The 17,350-nt window shown below is 48.8% G+C and overlaps 1 protein-coding gene across 1 annotated transcript in view; it reads left to right on the forward strand.

The window, feature by feature from the left end:
• LOC143004072 (nesprin-1-like) overlaps positions 1–16,915 on the forward strand; it is a 70,808-nt gene extending 53,893 nt beyond the window's left edge. The window contains exons 84-109 of the mRNA XM_076154915.1: positions 74–220; positions 373–527; positions 755–896; positions 1,080–1,174; positions 1,292–1,526; positions 1,717–1,911; positions 2,818–2,943; positions 4,022–4,177; positions 4,317–4,475; positions 5,064–5,230; positions 7,557–7,719; positions 8,075–8,262; positions 8,465–8,615; positions 9,043–9,225; positions 9,501–9,638; positions 9,750–9,941; positions 10,098–10,407; positions 11,338–11,450; positions 11,566–11,692; positions 11,781–11,992; positions 12,116–12,322; positions 12,477–12,605; positions 12,703–12,966; positions 13,065–13,157; positions 13,753–13,811; positions 15,522–16,915. Coding sequence (XP_076011030.1) covers positions 74–220; positions 373–527; positions 755–896; positions 1,080–1,174; positions 1,292–1,526; positions 1,717–1,911; positions 2,818–2,943; positions 4,022–4,177; positions 4,317–4,475; positions 5,064–5,230; positions 7,557–7,719; positions 8,075–8,262; positions 8,465–8,615; positions 9,043–9,225; positions 9,501–9,638; positions 9,750–9,941; positions 10,098–10,407; positions 11,338–11,450; positions 11,566–11,692; positions 11,781–11,992; positions 12,116–12,322; positions 12,477–12,605; positions 12,703–12,966; positions 13,065–13,157; positions 13,753–13,811; positions 15,522–15,789 — 4,374 coding nt within the window. The 3' untranslated portion in view covers positions 15,790–16,915. The remainder of the gene's footprint in view (positions 1–73; positions 221–372; positions 528–754; positions 897–1,079; positions 1,175–1,291; positions 1,527–1,716; positions 1,912–2,817; positions 2,944–4,021; positions 4,178–4,316; positions 4,476–5,063; positions 5,231–7,556; positions 7,720–8,074; positions 8,263–8,464; positions 8,616–9,042; positions 9,226–9,500; positions 9,639–9,749; positions 9,942–10,097; positions 10,408–11,337; positions 11,451–11,565; positions 11,693–11,780; positions 11,993–12,115; positions 12,323–12,476; positions 12,606–12,702; positions 12,967–13,064; positions 13,158–13,752; positions 13,812–15,521) is intronic.
• The last annotated feature ends 435 nt before the right edge of the window (positions 16,916–17,350 follow it).

Below are 17,350 nucleotides of genomic sequence, written 5' to 3' on the forward strand. Positions count from 1 at the left end.
TGATATGGATATTATTATTATCAACTCTTTTTTTTCTTGGTTTTCTCACTCGTTTCTGTCTGAATCTGTCCAGTCTGGAACGCAGGACTGTGAGGGTTTCAGAGAGCAGCTGGACGCGCTGATCCACGAGGCTGATGAGGCTGAGGAGGTGCTGAAGGAGTCTGACCCGGTCGGCTCACCAGAACTTACCGTGGTCCAAACGCGTATGGAAAAACTCAAGGTACAAGAAAGCTCCTGATTTACACGGAGCCTCTATAACCTCTATATTTGTGATAAGTGTTTGTTTGATGTTTAGATGGAGGTCTTTCTTCACTCTTGCTTCTTGCTCTCACTCTGTCACTGGTTTTATACTGTGTGATTATTTGTGCCCAGGTTTATCTGCTAAAGCTGAGCAGTTTGTCTCCGGACCTGGAGCGTGTGAATGAGTTGGCCTACAGACTGCCGGTCAGTGACAGAGATGTGAAGCGTTTGCAGAGTCTGAACAGATCATGGGCCTCTCACACTGCTCACCTCACCGAGAGGTTCAGGTACCTAAAACCTTTCACCTCTGACTGGCTTCTCATGACACGGGAAACACTAAACTGTCCAGAACTGCACACCATAGTCCTATAATGAAAATGTTGATAGAATTGAAAAGTGGTTTCAGATTTCCTGGACTGTCTGGAGGAACGTGAACATAATTTTAACCCTTACTGATCTCAAGTAATCCTTAGTTTTAATCCATACTAAGCAGTCTGTTCTGGTTCTTGTATAGTAAACAACAGGCGGTGCTGCTCCAACATCAGAGCTTCCTGCAGAAGTGTGAAGCGTGGATGGACTTCCTGACTGAACAGAAGCTCGGTGCCGAGATCTCAGGCAACTACCAAAGTCTGCTGGAGCAGCAGAGAGACCATGAGGTCAGAGAAACAGGAAGGCAGTGTGTGTATGTGTGTGTGTGTGTGTGTGTGTGTGTGTGTGTGTGTGTGTGTGTGTGTGTGTGTGTGTGTGTGTGTGTGTGTGTGTGTGTGTGTGTGTGTGTTCTTGTTTATGCGGCTTATGAATGATATACTGTATGTAAGCATGGGTCTGTGCATTTGTAGTTGTTCCAGGCAGAGATGTTCAGCAGACAGCAGATTCTTTACTCCATCATCAGCGACGGCCATCGCATGCTGGATCAGGGTCAAGTAGATGACAGGTGACCTCACACACACAAGCTCACTTTCAAACTAACACGAGAGGATGTTTACATGCTTTGTTTCACTTTGATTGTTTTGTAATAATCATGTATTCATCCTCTCGTCCCCACGCACAGAGATGACTTCAGTGTGAAGCTGGCCCTGCTGAGCAATCAGTGGCAGTGTGTAGTGAGGCGGGCGCAGCAACGAAGAGGCATTATCGACAGTCTGGTGCGCCAGTGGCAGAGCTACCAGGAGATGGCAGAGAAACTGAGACGGTGGCTCCAGGAAGTGACCTACGAGCCGGACGTGCATCAGCCGGGAGAACTAGTGGCCCTGCAGCAGGCTAGGAACCTCTTAGATCAGATCCAGGTAGGTTACAGCACCATGAGGGAGCATTTGGTTTTCTCCAGATCTCTGCTTCACTCTCAGCCTCACCTCAGCTACAATTCACTACCGGGTTATACTGACCCACACAAAATCCCCTCGCCCTCTCCGACCGTAGTCTCCTCTAGTTAACCTTTGCCCCCTGTGCCCTCTGTGCCTGTCTCTGCTCCTCCAGCTGAGGGAGCGCGTGCTCCAGAGGCAGCAGGGAGGCTACATCCTGGTGGTCGAGGCCGGCAGGAGCCTCCTTCTCTCGGCGGACGCCCGGGCCGAGTCCACCCTGCAGACGGAGCTCATGGACATTCAGGAGAGGTGGAGGCACGCCCATCACCGCCTGGAAAAGCAGAGGAGGGAGCTGAACGGGTTCCTCAAGGTCAGTCAGAGGAACACCAGAGTGAATTGGACTTCTATGCTTTGGGTCTTGGGTTTTAAGTTTAAAGTGAAGCATAACTTAATGGGGTGTGTTATCGCTGGCTTCCACATTTGCACACTAAGCTAGAAGCTGCGTCTCTACCCATGATGCAGTGTGAAGGTGGTGTGAGTGATGCTGAAGGGCACTGGCACACGTGAGCTCTTATTGAGTCGACTTATCACGTGAATTATGCAACATCAAGGCCAGAGTGCACCTCCAGAAACTCACTAATGTTTCCAAGCAGCGTCGTTTAATCATGCAAACCTGGACCATCACACACACAGGAATCAGAGTGCTGCTGGTCTGCTGGTCCAAGATACACACACGCACACACACATGCAGACTGCAGACTCAGCGTGCAGTGAGCTGTGACACTTTGGACCCAGTGAGGTAAATTCTCTGAGCTGTGTGTGTTGAAAAGGACCCAGTGACGCAGTTTAAAAGAAACATCCGGGGCTTTTGGGGCTTTTTAGGGAAACCTCTCTCTCTCTCTCTCTCTCTCTCTCTCTCTCTCTCTCTCTCTCTCTCTCTCTCCTCTCTCTCGCTCTGGCTTTGCTTTGCAGCTTAGTGTTTTAGCCCTTTCTTGGGTTTTCATCTACTATGACTCTCGCTTCAGGTATGACTCTTAACTGCAGTGTTTCCTACCTTGTTTTATCCTGTAATCAACAGTTTCCCAGCCTCTTAAAATAGCTGTAACCCTCGCAGAAGCTCCCTCTTTTATTACAAAGCTGTTCTGATCCTCTTCTTCGGCTGTTTTTTAGGATGTTTTGTGCTGCGTCTCTCTACAGTTTCAGAGCTGTGGGAGTCAGCGTGTGTTTGTTCTTAAGAAAGTTTATTCTTTGTGTTTCTGTGTGTGTGTGTGTGTAGGACTGGGAGCGATGTGAGAAAGGCATAGATGCATCCCTGGAGAAGCTGAGGGCCTTCAAGAGGAAGCTGTCCGTGCTGCTGCCTGACCACCACGAGGAGCTACACTTGGAGCAAATCCGATGCAAGGTGAGGACAGTTTAATACTTATACTCTTAATACTGATCATAACAGACCCGACCTCCCTCTGCACCTTTAATCTGGCCACAGCAACAAACAAGCAGCACCAGATTTGCTTTCATTTCCTGCCTCATGCGTGACCTTGTTCGTTTGATTTTCCGTCTGCCGTAAATGTGTTTCATCTTGTCACATTTCAGTCCCCCGTGGCGATGTAGCGTTTCTAATGATCATTGTTCTTATATTCTTAGTATTTAATGTCTATTTGATGGCAAACAGAAATCCAGCAGATGTGAATTACCAGCACAGCTCATACTGACATGATGCCAAGTTGCTGCTGGAATGAACAAACAGGGATACTCATGCTTCAGTCACCCCAGATATGTATGAGGACCCTCACACTGTGATCGCGTGCTGTGTAAGCAGTCATGTTTCATGCATGACGCGTCATCGGGTCCTCGGGGAGGAAGAGGAGGAGGAGGAGGAGGGCTGAACGTATAATCAGCTGTGGAGAGAGAGAGGGGGTTGGGAGAACGAGAGAGAGACAGAGAGGCAGAGAGAGAGAGGGGGAGGGAGAGCGCATGAGCAAGAGGAAGAGCATCCCTGTTTGCCCTCGGGTTGTGTGTGTGCGATTGTGTGTGTGTGTGTGCCTTCCTTTTGTGCATGTCTGCTTAATGGAGACATTTTCTCTGACCACCAATCATTCCATGCAGTAACAGAGAGGTGAGGGATGCGAGGTTAGAAGTGTCTGTTACCCTATCCTGCTTGTAACCTTGTATTTTATTTAGATGGAATTTTGCATTTTACTGTCATTGTTAAGCTATGGATGCATGTGGGAAATGTGTTTTTGTGTTACATTGATGGTCTACTTGCATTTTCTTTTCTGGTCCTTGTTACAATTTCCTGAGTTGAGCTTCAGTAGCTCGGCTCAGTCTGATCAGGATCTATTTGGCTGTTTGTTGTGATGGAAATGTAGTAGTTATGTTAAATGCAGTAATCTAAATACATGAGGTAGTGTAGATGTATTTATGCACACACGCTGCAGATCATGTGTATGTCAGTCAACATCTTTGCTGTGGTGTGCTTGCAGGAGTTAGAGTGCAGTGTGGAGGGATGGACCGATGACCTCACTTCCCTGTTCCTGCTGAGGGACTCCTTGGGAGGTGTGGTCAGCGCAGATGACATCACTGTCCTCCAGGAACGCCTCCGGCTGCTGCAGCGCCAGTGGGAGGAAGTCTGTCACCAGGTAGAGATTTACCTGCCCTCACCACCAGACTGAGGGGCTCAGAGGCTTTAATGTGACTCTGGCATGTTGTGGTGTTTTTTTGTCATCATCTCTCCTTTGTCCCGACCTTTCCCCCCTCGCTCCCCTCCCCCCCCTCCAGCTCTCCCTGCGCAGGCAGCAGGTGAGCGAGAAGCTGAATGAGTGGGCCGTGTTCAACGAGAAGAACAAGGAGCTGTGCGAGTGGCTCACGCAGATGGAGAGCAAAGTCTCTCAAAATGGAGACATCAGCATTGAAGAGATGATCGAAAAGCTGCGCAAGGTGATTTCAGCACACAGCCACCGAAAACATTTACAGCTCACATCTGTGTGTGCAGACATGCCAAAGTGCAGATTGTTACGGAACCTGAACTTGTTATTCTAATAAGACAACTACAAGGTCTTGGCTGCACTGATTGATTTACACTAGATTTCCATTAAAGGTGCAGCCTGATGCGTTCATGTTTAAGGAGTGATTCAATTGCATCTGAAACATTGAAACATTAGAATCAATTGGAAAAAGCATTCATCCTCCTCATAGCATTCTCCTACATTGAGGCCCTTTATCATTTGTACTCCTCTTATAGTGGAAAATTCAGTTTCCTATAAAGTCCTATTTGTGAAGTTTTAAGCTTTAAAAATGTTTGTCAAAATAGTTGTATCGACACAAATGGTGGTCATTTACCATTCATCAAGACTTTAAGACATTTCCTCTTCAGTTAATCATGTTGATGGGAAGTGGCAACAATTAGATTTCATGGTTGAATATCATTTGTCTGCTACAGTCCTAATGCACAGTTTCAGGCAGAAACAACACACACACATGCACACACAGCTCTTTGACCTCATTTGCGTGACGTCTCTCCACCAGGACTACCAGGAGGAGATCAGCGTGGCCCAAGAGAACAAGCAGCAGCTGCAGGTGATGGGGGAGCGTCTGTCCCGAGCCAGTCAGGACAGCAAAGCTGCTGAGATCCAACACAAACTCACCAAGGTCAGCGAGCGCTGGCAACACCTGCTGGACCTCATCGCCGCCAGGTGGGTACAAGACCTCCACCCCTCCGGTCAGACTACGAGCTGGAGAGGGATACAGACATTTAGATAGAACTTTTCATTTCTCGTTCAGCACTTCAACTTCAGTCCGGTCTGTTTCATCACGGTGCATCACTCCCTCTAGTGGAAAAGTTGTGTAATTTTCAAAGGCACGTCTGTTAGTTTCCTCACTGTGTTCCAAAGCACGTGATAGGAGAACTCCTTTTCCCACAATTCCACTGAGGCATTTCCCGTGTCAGTTGTTGGCGTGGGGGGTTTCCTCAGACGCCTCTGTGTCTCTCTCCAAAGACAAGTTTCCTCTGACGGAGAATCAGAATCGACAACGGTTGAATAAAGACGTTCTCACTTTAGATTAAACTTAGATAGGACGCATTAAGTTGTAACTGGCTAGATTTGAAAGGAACTTGTATTTCTGAATGTGGTGCACTGATCCTAACTTTGGCTCCAGCTTTCCCCCCCCCCCCCCTCCTTGTCCCTCCCTGCTCTCATCCGGCTGTTGCCCTCTGTGTCTGGACTGGAGCTCAGAGCTTGACCTCATACAGACAGCTGCAGACTCTTTGCCTCTTATATCTGTCTGTTAAGTCAAACACAACAAGACCGTTAAGCTGCTCGCATTCCCTGGGATTGTTTGATCAGATCTGAACCAAAGGATCTATTATTCTCCTACAATTTAGCATCACTGGAAATTTGGATTTGGGGCTCGTTGTGTGTTGGGGTCTTCAGTCTTTGCTCCCTCCATGAATCTGCTGTGTATGATACTCTGAGGCGGTCCAGCTCTGTGGCACATGACTCTGACTGTACGTCCCGTTTTAGAAACAGCAGCACTTGTCAGTCTCAGGCACTCACACACACAACACACACACACACACACACACACACACACACGGACACATGCGCGCCTGTTTGGTGGTCTCTTTCTTTTTTTTCTAACCTTGGAGAGCAACAGTTGATAAGTCACACTTGTGCCACCCCACACACCTCTGCAGACGGGCGCTGAGAGAAAGTGCCATTTGCTAGAGAAGAGAGTGTTTGTTTGGATCGGCTGGGTTTAACGCTTCCTGGTGACTTTGGGAATTCCTCACGCCCATGGTTTTGGATTTAGGAGCAGATAATATGGCAGGATGCCCCAGTGAGGAGCTGCCGGAGTGCGACTGCGATGTCAACAGGCAGGAGAATGTTTGAGAATTTAAAGATGGTCGTCATTGATAAGGATAATCATAAAAACAAAGATCGGCTCACTTTCTTCATGGAATTAAGTTAAATTGTTATGTAGCTTTTAAACAAGTATGTGTAATCATTTCTAATGTTTTGCTATATTTGTTTAACTTGCCTTGGTGTCACACATGGGTGAGGATTGTCACATAAGATTGCAGGATAATAAGGTCCAGATAGTTTGTAGCAGAGGTGCATTTGCAAGTGAGTGTAGATGCAGATTGTGTTTTAATTTAGTCAAACTAAACCTATGCAAAGTGGGAATTATTTGAAATATGTGTGCTAGGTCTAGTGTGCACCTTTATATTGTAGATACACAGTGGAAACGAACTGTACGAGGAATGTGTTGAGTTTATGCAAAGAAGAACATCGTCCTCCTCTTGACTGGTCTCTGTGGTGAGACGGTGAGAGCTGCATTGCTCTGCAGGGTGAGGCGGGGAATTCTTATCCCACCGAACAAGCTGTTATAGGATGGAATCAGGGCTAAATAAATCACATTTCAGTGGATCCGATCGTCAAACAGTGGATTTCAGTGGTGAGGGTTTGGAAATGTTTGGGTTCAAATAAGGTTTCATCTCTTGGTAACACTCAGCTAAAGATGGTGTAAAGCAGTGGTTCTGAAAGTGGGGGGGCGACCCCGAGGGGGGCGCAGAACTACTCCAGGGAGGGCGTGGGACCGGAAAAGGAGCGATATGAATATGTACCGTTCGCGGAAAATGAATGAGGCGATGGGGCACGAAAGAAAAAGTTTGAGGACCACTGGTGTAACGTCTTCATATCATATCTGTGCTCTGGGGTCCACTGTTGGAAACATGTTGACTCCATTGTTTCATTGCTTAGATTAAAAATGTATCCAAAGGCACTGCAATATCTTCAGCATCTAAGGGGAATTAAAACGTTTTCCTAGTCTGCATAATTCCCTTATTTCCTTTCAATGTTTCTGCAGCATAATTAGAATCTCAGAAACAGCCGAACAGAACTTTTGATCCGTTAAAACTGTTCTCAGTATTACACTATCATATATATACGACATATTTCAACATGTCTGCCTCAGTTATGGCCGCGGCGTGCACTGACTCTGTCTCTCTCTTTGCATCAGGGTGAAGAAGCTGAGGGAGACTCTGGTGGCCGTGCAGCAGTTGGACAAAAACATGAGCAGCCTGCGGTCGTGGCTCGCTCACATCGAGACCGAGCTGTCCAGGCCCATCGTCTACGACACGTGCGATGACCGCGAGATTCAGAGGAAACTCAACCAACAGCAGGCAAGTGGGAGAATGTGGTGTGTGTGTGTGTGTGTGTGTGTGTGTGTGTGTGTATGTATATATTAACTTGGTTGATGAAAATGTAAACAGTGTGGGGGGAGAACGCGCGCACACAAGTCGCAATATGAGTCAAAGTGAGCCGGTGGAAAATGACACTTCAGCACATGAGGGAAGCTCAGAATGACTCATGCATACAGTAGATCTCTAAGGAGAGCCCGAGTCTCCATGTCCGTCCTGCTGCTCTAAATCAGGACCGGACTTGCTGACCTCCTTTTCCTCTGCAGAGCTCCGGACTTTGACGACACATGTAAACAAGATTAGTATTCTTATTCCTATTCTGAATCTGAATCCCCAGGAGCTGCAGAGGGACATAGAGAAGCACAGCACCGGCGTGGCGTCCGTGTTGAACCTGTGCGAGGTCCTGCTGCACGACTGTGATGCCTGCTCCACCGAGACCGAGTGCGATTCCATCCAACAGGCCACCAGAGGGCTGGACAGACGCTGGAGGAACATCTGCGCCATGTCTATGGAAAGGAGGCTCAAGTCAGTGTCTGCCTGTTGCATTGATATCTAACATCTGACTATTCCAGCCACAGACACACATAGATCAGAACCATTCTTAATGTTGTTAGAGACACTTTCCCTGCAATAAAAATCAAAGCTTTACGCTGACATCATGTGTGTAGTTGGAATGGGTATCTGTGGCGTTACGTCCCTCATTCCCCAGCTGCTTGTGTCTGTGCAGGATCGAGGAGACGTGGAGGTTGTGGCAGAAGTTTTTGGACGATTACTCCAGGTTTGAGGAGTGGCTGAAGACGTCAGAGAGGACAGCGGCTCTGCCAAACTCCTCTGGCGTGCTCTACACCGTCGCCAAAGAGGAGCTCAAGAAGTTTGAGGTGTGTTTTGTCAGAATGTGGACAGCTGGAGGAAGAGGGAAAATGTTGAAACTTGCTTACTTACTCTCCTCTGATTGTCAAACAATCGCAATGAAACTGAAGACGCAGACAAAGTCACATTAAAGCAGAAGGGGAAAAGGGACAGGGGGGACAGAGGGGACAGAGGGGACAGGGGGGACAGGGGGGTGTCATGTTACTGAAACTGTTCTGTGCCGCTCTGCTCAGCTGCTGCAGTCGGTCATGGCGCACGTTCACATTCCTGCATGCTCACTGTCCAGCCTGGATCGCTGCTACATGCCCTGCTTACTTCTGATTGGCCAGAAAGTTGCCTGTAATTCCATCTGTGTGTGTGTGTGTGTGTGTGTGTGTGTGTGTGTGTGTGTGTGTGTGTGTGTGTGTGTGTGTGTGTGTGTGTTGTCACTCGCAGGCGTTCCAGCGTCAGGTGCAGGAATGTCTGACCCAGCTGGAGCTCATCAACAAGCAGTACCGTCGCCTGGCGCGAGAGAACCGCACCGACTCCTCCTGCCGTCTCCGAGAAATGGTGCATGATGGGAACCGGCGCTGGGATAACCTTCAGAAGAGGGTGGCTGCCATCCTGCGCAGACTCAAGGTGACATTTATTGCCCCGAGTGTTCTGAACTTAATGATCTAGAGACTCGGCTGCACAATCCGAGCCTTTTCCCTGTAATGTAACATCATAGTTCCACACCATTACCTCACCAAATCTCCATTATTCTGCTTTGCCCCAGGCGGCATTAATAAATAAAACCCATAACCACTTTCCTCATTAACATTTAAATTAATATACATGTAAGCTGGTTAAATTAGGAAGATAAATACAATGCAATTAAGCGCGGCGGTGTGTGTTTCCCTCTGATGGCGCAGCACTTCATCAGCCAGAGGGAGGAGTTTGAAACGGCGAGGGACAGCATCCTGGTGTGGCTGACGGAGATGGACCTCCAGCTCACCAACATAGAGCACTTCTCCGAGTGCGACGTCCAGGCCAAGATCAGGCAGCTCAAGGTAGAGAGAGGTTGAATTCGTTTGCGTAACCATGGCGATGAAGGTGGTTCGGTGAGGAACAGCGTGATGGAGGACACGGTGATGTTAATCGATCGTCTCCTGCTTACTCAGGCGTTCCAGCAGGAGATCTGTCTGAACACGGGCAAGATCGAGCTGGTGTTCAGGAAGGGCGACGCTCTGATAGAGAAGAGCGAGCCTCTGGACGCCGCCGTCATCGAGGAGGAGCTGGAGGAGCTGCAGAGATACTGCCAGGAGGTCTTCGGCCGCGTCGACAGATACTACAAGAAGCTCACGCGTCTGCCTGTGAGTAAAGATCAAGCAGAAGCAACTACGCAGCTGAATTTATAGACATTACTACGCACAAACACACACACTTTCGTACCTTCCTTTTATCATTCCTTTCTCGTGACATATTCCCGTCCTCTCTTCTCTTCTTCACGATTCCCGCCCGCTCCTCAGCTGGCTGACGATGAGCTGGACGGCTCAGACAGAGAGCTGGACATGGATGAAAGCGGCGATCTCTCCGAGCTCCAGTGGTGCGACTCCCCTCCTCCCCGGGCGTCCAGCCGGCCGCCCTCGGGCGCGGCTACCCTGGCCCGGGCGGACCGCTCAGGACGGGGCACGCCCGCCAGCGTGGACTCCATCCCCCTGGAGTGGGACCACGACTACGACCTGAGCAGAGACCTGGAGAGCGCCGTGGGGCGGGAGGGCAGCAGAGGGCCGGAGCAGGAAGACGAGTACCTCAGGACGGCCACCACTGTGCTGTCAGGTGAGTCAACTTCTACTGAGGAATGGAGCCGGGACTTCCTGTTTTGTCTCAAACGTCTCGCTCACTCATCCAAGTAGCTTGTCCGGTCTGGAGTCAGTGACCCTCAGACGAAACATGAATGGAGCTGCAGCCAACAAACAAGAAAGATTTGTGCTGTAGTAAGGCGTGTGTGTGTGTGTGTGTGTGTGCTATATGTCTCTCTCCTCAGATGTAGTTATCCCAGAGAGCCCAGAGGCGTATATCAAACTGACCGAGAGCACGTTGAGATCCTCCTCTGGTAGGAAAAACGGCCGCTGATCAAAGGAACGACGCCTTTGCATGAGTTAGCACAGCATGACATCACCTAAACAACTCCACTCACCACTTCAGACTGCATTTTCATAGCACGCCCCAGAAGTTGCATGCCATCCTGCATAACAACATGCAAAGATGGAAACACTGCATGCTGACTGCGTGCGTCCTGACTGAACACCGAGCAGAGCCGTGCTCCTGTGTGGATCCACTTCATTTCATTTAGCTTCTTCTGGGATCAACACTGCTTTGGTTCAGTTCGGTATTGTTTTGGAACGTTACAAACACATTTTAGGTTTTCAAAGCAGAAAAAGGAGGCTGAGATGAACTACTTATAAACTAATGAACTAATTTATACTCATCAAATACCCTAAGTTTGTTGTATAGAAGCATTTCTCTGCAACACAACTGTCAAACTTTGATACCCAGGCTTGTCACTGTAACTCTTAATCTGCTTGTTTTCCCTCCCTGACATGTCATATCCTTCATATCAGACTAATGCATGCACGTCTTTCCATCCATCTCTGCTCTGAGTCGAAGCATCTGCTCATTACGACGCCCTGCAGCAGGAGTGAGAACACCACAGGTCCAATCCGGCCCTTGTTGATTCCCTGACCCGCGTTGTGCTTCTCTGTGCAGGCGAGCCGGGTCAGATGGACCAGGCTCTGGATGCAGGACGCTACCAGCTGCAGCAGAGGGAGGCCACGGCCAACCGCTCCAGCCCCGAAATGGACTCCACATACATGGGCTATGTGAGTCCTCTTCACTCCCATCAGAACATCAATAACATCCAGAGTTAGGATTAGGGTTGTTCCTATCTTTCATTGGTGGTGCCGTGTGTTTCCTGTTGTGTGTTTCCTGCTGAAGATGCGGCTGATGGGCGAGTGTCGGGGCAGCATAGACGCAGTGAAGAGAGCGGAGGGAGAGTTGACTGAGGAAGACGAAGATACGACAGGACTCACCAACCCCAGCAGCACAGACCCTCAGAGCGCAGGTCAGTCACACACACACACACACACACACACACAAACACACCATCTTGAAAGGCACGTTGTGTGACAGTGTGAGATCCCGGTGTGCAGGTGTGATCGAGCGCTGGGAGCTGATCCAGGCTCAGTCTCTGAGCGACAAGCACCGGCACAAGCAGAACCTGCAGCAGTGGCAGCAGCTGATCTCAGACCTGCAGACCATGAGGGCGTGGCTGGGTCAGTGTGAGGCCGAGCTCAGGCAGCTCAGAGGGCTCGACCTCAGCACTGACATAGACACCATCCAGCAGAGGATCAAGAAGCTGAAGGTTGGTATACGCGTGTGTTTGTGTGTGTGTGTGGCTCTTACTCAGAGCTGCATGTAGCACCGCACAGTCTGCCTTATCTCTCGACTATTCTGAATACGTTCTTCATTGACTGTCGTCCTTCAGGAGCTGCAGAAGGCCATGGACACCCATAAGTCCGAGGTCCTGTCCATCAACCTGAGCAGCGCCGATTTCCTCCAATCAGAGCCCGACTCGGAGGAGGCGTGGGAGCTGAGGGACGGCCTGAAGGAGATGAACTCGCGCTGGGATCGGCTGGGCGCCTCGCTGGAGGACTGGAGGGAGGAGCTGCAGAGGGCGCTGATGCAGTGCCAGGTACTAGACAACACACACACACACACACACACACACACACACACTCAATCTCAAGCATTTCTTTATACTCTGTTACACCTTCATCCAGTGTTATGTTGCACCTCCTCTAGCCTTCATTGATCCCAGACTTTCCTTCCTCCATCTTTTCTTCTAGGAGTTCCATGAGATGAGTCACGGCCTCTTACTGTGGCTGGAGAACATCGACCGGAGAAGGAACGAGGTGGTGCCCATCGCCGCCGGACTGGACCGGGAAACATTACGAGGTCACCACAGAACACTGACGGTACGTGATCACAATACTGACCATAGAATACAAACACACAGCAGAACATGTGGCTGAACACACTCCAGACGCCCTCCTCTCCTTTCTCCTCCCGCAGCAAATCAAACGCGAGCTGTTGGACTCCCAGCAGAAGGTGTCGTCCCTGCAGGAGCTCTCGTCCCAGCTGCTGGTCAACACTAAACCTCAGAGCGTCCTGCTGCAGTCCCAAGACGCAGAGGAGGTCCGGGCCCAGAGCAGCGAGTGTCTGGAAGCCCAGGAGAAGGTCCATGTGATCTGGAACCGACTGAGGCTGCTCCTCAGGGAGGTCAGCGGTGACCTGCAGGGGCTGGAACGGAGGCTAGAGACAGCGGACACGCAGCAGGTCTGCACCATCACCTTGGTTACCAAATCCCCCTGCTCTGTTTTGATTACCCGTGACTGTTTTTGAGCTTTCTTGCATCGTCTCATTTTCTCTGACAGGACTCCTCCATTTTGCCTCCCGCTAACAAGTCAAGCAGCTCTGGGTCAGCTGGCCCCGTGCCAGAGGCGGCCATCCAAAGCCGCAAACGCTTGGTAATGTATTTCCTCCTAATATCCAGTAGGGGAGGGGGGGCGCTACAATGTCTCCATATCCAGATGCAGCACCATCTCCTGCCTCCCCTTCCCCTCAGAATATCTGCTTATTATGATGTCACTGTTACTGTAAGTGATTCTCTCCCCCTTTGTGAGTCGCTTTTATCTTCACAAAGATGTGCTGCTGCCCCCCCAACCGAAACCATGACGATCTGCTCGGTCTCATATTTAGCTAAAGACGTTACAAGAAAAACTGGCTTCTCAATTCACTTTCATCATTTCAGAGAGAGATATTTAAGGGTTAATTGATATCTTACTTTACAAACAGAGGAATAGATTCAATTGTTACGATGAGGAAACATTTAATTTTGTACTTTGCTAGAGTTTAAGCCTGAGAAGCCAGATTTCTTGGTCCCAGCATCATGGATTGCGTCGCTGCTCTTTGGTTGTTACTGTTCTCACTCTGGTTGATGTTACGGCTCTCTTTATGTTTATGTTTTACTCTCATCTAAGGCTTGGTCTTAATTTTGCCCTGGACTGAAACATTCTTTTTCTTTTCTTTTACCCCCCCCACCCTGCTCATTACGTGATACAGCCCAGAGGCAAAACTAGTCAGGCCCACCCAGGACCCCCTGAGAGCGTCCCGCGCCACAGGTACCTCTCTCCTGGACTCTAGACGCACGGGGAGGATGATGGAACCGCACCACACGTAAATCTAGAACCTCCAAAAACGCAGCTTTGGCGTGTTTGTCAGCGGAGATGCCCGCTGCTTTCACAACCGCCACAATCACAAACTTAAAGAAGTCACATTACGAGGGCTTTACGTCAACCCTGTGTTCCATGATCCTCCCTCATTCTAGAAGCCACTACCAGCTGTTAAACGAGAGGGGAATCGCCTACATCAGGCCGCTCCCTTTCTCCTTTAAATGTTTGATTTCACTGCTGCTTCTCTTTGCTCCTCTCTGGCACCACACTCATACCTTTTTGCTTCTCCCTCCTCTGTCACATTGTAGTACTCGTCATGTCCACTAGATGGCATGATCTGACTCCTGGTGTCCCCCCCCACTCCCCTCCTCTCCTCCTCTCCTCCTCCTCTCCTCTCCGCAGCTCCATCCTCTCGTTTCCTCCCCTTGTTTCTTACTCTTTGTAGTCTTAACGCAGGTTGTGATGCATTTTTTATCTCCTGCCGCCTTTTACTCTGTTTCCCTTCCAGACATTTTAACTCTCCTTCCTTTTTACCTCCCCTTCAATTCTCAACCAACTTCCTACGATCTCCGTTAAGTGGCGACAATAGCACACTGGCGAGCGGTGAAGTCTAAGCCTATACTCACCACGAGTGGAGTAGCAGAATTATTGTGAATTTGTGTTCTGCTGATAGAAACAGCGACCGGCACAGAGCCTCTAATAAGCTCAGCAAATTGAAATCCAGCAAAGCAAGCGGGGGTTGCCATGGAGATGATGGGGTTTCCGGCTTTAAAACATGAATCATCTGAGGGAGACACACACACACATAGATATAGACACACACACACACACAGGAGCCGGCATACAGCTTGGTCACATTAGGACACATTGCCGGCGTAGGAGGGCGAAATGAAATTGCAAATGCTGGAGACTGAGGGGGTGGAGGGGAGGGAGGGGAGCGAGGGGGTGGAGGGGAGCGAGGGGGGGTGGAGGGGAGGGAGGGGAGCGAGGGGGTGGAGGGGAGCGAGGGGTGTTGGTGAGTCCGACCCTCCTCCAGCCTCACCGAAGACGAGTCGGAGTCAGAACATGTTGTTCCTCCTCTCGCTGTCCCGGCTCCAGCCGTGAAAATCTCTAGAGAGGCATTTGGCATTTCTCCTGTTGCTGCTTGGAATGAGACGTGGCATTGAACTCTCACACACTCTCACACACTCTCTCTCTCACGCACGCACGCACACACACACACGCTCCAAAGCCAGAATATTTCCCCCAGTAACTCAGAGAGACGGCTACCTAGGAACGGCCCTGGTCAATTCTCTTGTTTTACCAATGTGTTTGTGCCTGTGTGTGTGTGTGTGTGTGTTTGTTTGTGTTTGTTTGTGTTTGTGTGTGTATTGCTATAGCTACACTTGTGATTGTGTGTGTGGGCATCCCATTGTGTCTATAGTGTGTCTAACTTCCTTATTGTAACTCTCTTGATCTGTGGTGTGTATTTGCTACATCCTTTGCTTCTCCCTCTGTTGTTGTCTGTGTTCCTCTAAACCTTCTTCAGATCAGATTTATTGAAATTGATGAAGTAGCTCAGTAGAGTCAAATAAACCTTCAAAGTGAGGCTCATCCCATTGAAGGTCAGATTCCTCTTCCTCTGCTGTGTTTAACTGGCGTCTCCGTCTCCGTCTGCAGCCTGAGCAGATCACCAGGCGCCGCTGGCTGCGCTTCCTCCCGTTCTGACGGCGTTTCCTCCTCGGCCGCCTCCCCCTCAAAGGGCCAGTCCTTCCTCCTGCGAGTCCTCAGGGCCGCGCTGCCCGTCCACCTCCTCCTCCTCCTCCTCATCGGCCTGGCCTGCCTGGTGCCTATGACCGAGGAAGACTACAGCTGCCACCACACCAACAACTTCGCCCGCTCCTTCCATCCCATGCTGCGTTACACCAACGGACCTCCGCCCATATGAGGAAATCAAGAGTAGAAGCTGCGTTACGCCTTTTTTAGCGCCAAGGACTCCACTGACTCCTATGAATGTTTCCTTTTCACCCGTGCCCTTTAGCAACAAACTCTTTTCTGCATACGAAGTGGATTTGAGGAGATCTGAGGACGCTGCACACCCACTCGCCTGAAATCACCTCAATCTCCAGGATGAATGGACCTTACTTGTGAACTCTGCCCCCTCCCTCCCCCCATAGTTCATGTTGTTCATGAATTATTTATTATATGTTGTTCATGAAGGTTTCTGAAGGAAAGTGTGAAATCAATGAAACTGAAGCACTATTTATATACTGTATGTTGGGAGCCAAAGCTGTGCTTTCTGTCCATGATACTCAGTGCTGCTGCTATTTATTTAGTTTTAGATTAGAGTGTATTGACAAAGCTGAAGCACCACCTTGTGAGCGTGGGATATCAAAAGTGTACATTTTAGACTAGAATTGCAGTTTGAGTAGCAAAATCCATTCAACAATCCTGGGAGAGTTTCATTCCGGAATTTGAAGAAAGCGTTTCCGCCTCTGCTTAAATAACAGCAAAGAAGAAAGAAAGAGGAACGTCTTACATTTGGAAATGAAACTCTTCACATCACGTAGAGCTTAAAATCCGAAGCTATAGCACTGACATACAGTAAGTAAGCACTGTTGAGGGTACTGCACTGAAGCCGTCCAGCCAAGATGGCCGACTTCTTTCCCCCAAAAAGCCAAGGCTTGTATTTCCTGTTTATAACTTCAGTATTTAATGAATCAATTAAGGCAAATATGAAAAAAGAGGTGAGCTCACTTGTAAGTGAACTGATTTGTATAAAAAATGTTGAAATGCCTTTGAATTACAGGCGGTTATTTTTTTATCTTTGTGTTTGAGCATGCACTTGAAAGTCCCTTTGCTTTGAAGAAAGCCAAACAATCACTGGTAGTGTTGAAGTAGACATGTGACATGAGATAGTGCGCTTTGTAATAATGGCCATAATTATTCTACCCATGAGCAGAATCTGTAAAAAAAAATGATGATATATAAAAATGGTTATTTATGTATGTACAGTTTGCTAATGCCGACTTCATGAAGAATACTCTTTGCATATAATAAAAACATCAAATACACTTCCCTTTGTTTTCTTGTGGCTCAGTTTTGCGAGAAACCCTCAGGCTAACCTTTGCCCTTTAGGAAATTAAATATTTATATACGGTATAAACGTTGAAAATGATTATTTCACTTCATCATATTAAATCAGTCAAATGATGTCATTGGAACCATGAGTCAGATGGGTCATGTTTGTGAAAAGCCCACACCTTGACCAAGGAAAGAGCTCGAGGTCTAGAATTTCAAAGCTTCTAGATGGCATTGGGATCAATTGCTGTAAGTTTGGGGAAATTTTAAATTTTGGGAAAAATATCAGTGTAACCATGGACCAAATTGGTGATATTTGTGAAATTCCCAAGGTTGTGAGTTCGAGGCCTGTTGTTGTGTTCTTTGCTGTTTGGCTCAACAGGATAAGTGTGTGTTTGTCTTGGCTTGATGTTTGAAGGCCGTCTGTA

This window comes from Genypterus blacodes, unplaced genomic scaffold, assembly GCF_046128005.1.
Source record: "Genypterus blacodes isolate CSIRO-AG114 ecotype Tasmania unplaced genomic scaffold, CSIRO-AGI_Gbla_v1 ptg000064l_1, whole genome shotgun sequence".
Classification (NCBI taxonomy): Eukaryota; Metazoa; Chordata; class Actinopteri; order Ophidiiformes; family Ophidiidae; genus Genypterus; species Genypterus blacodes.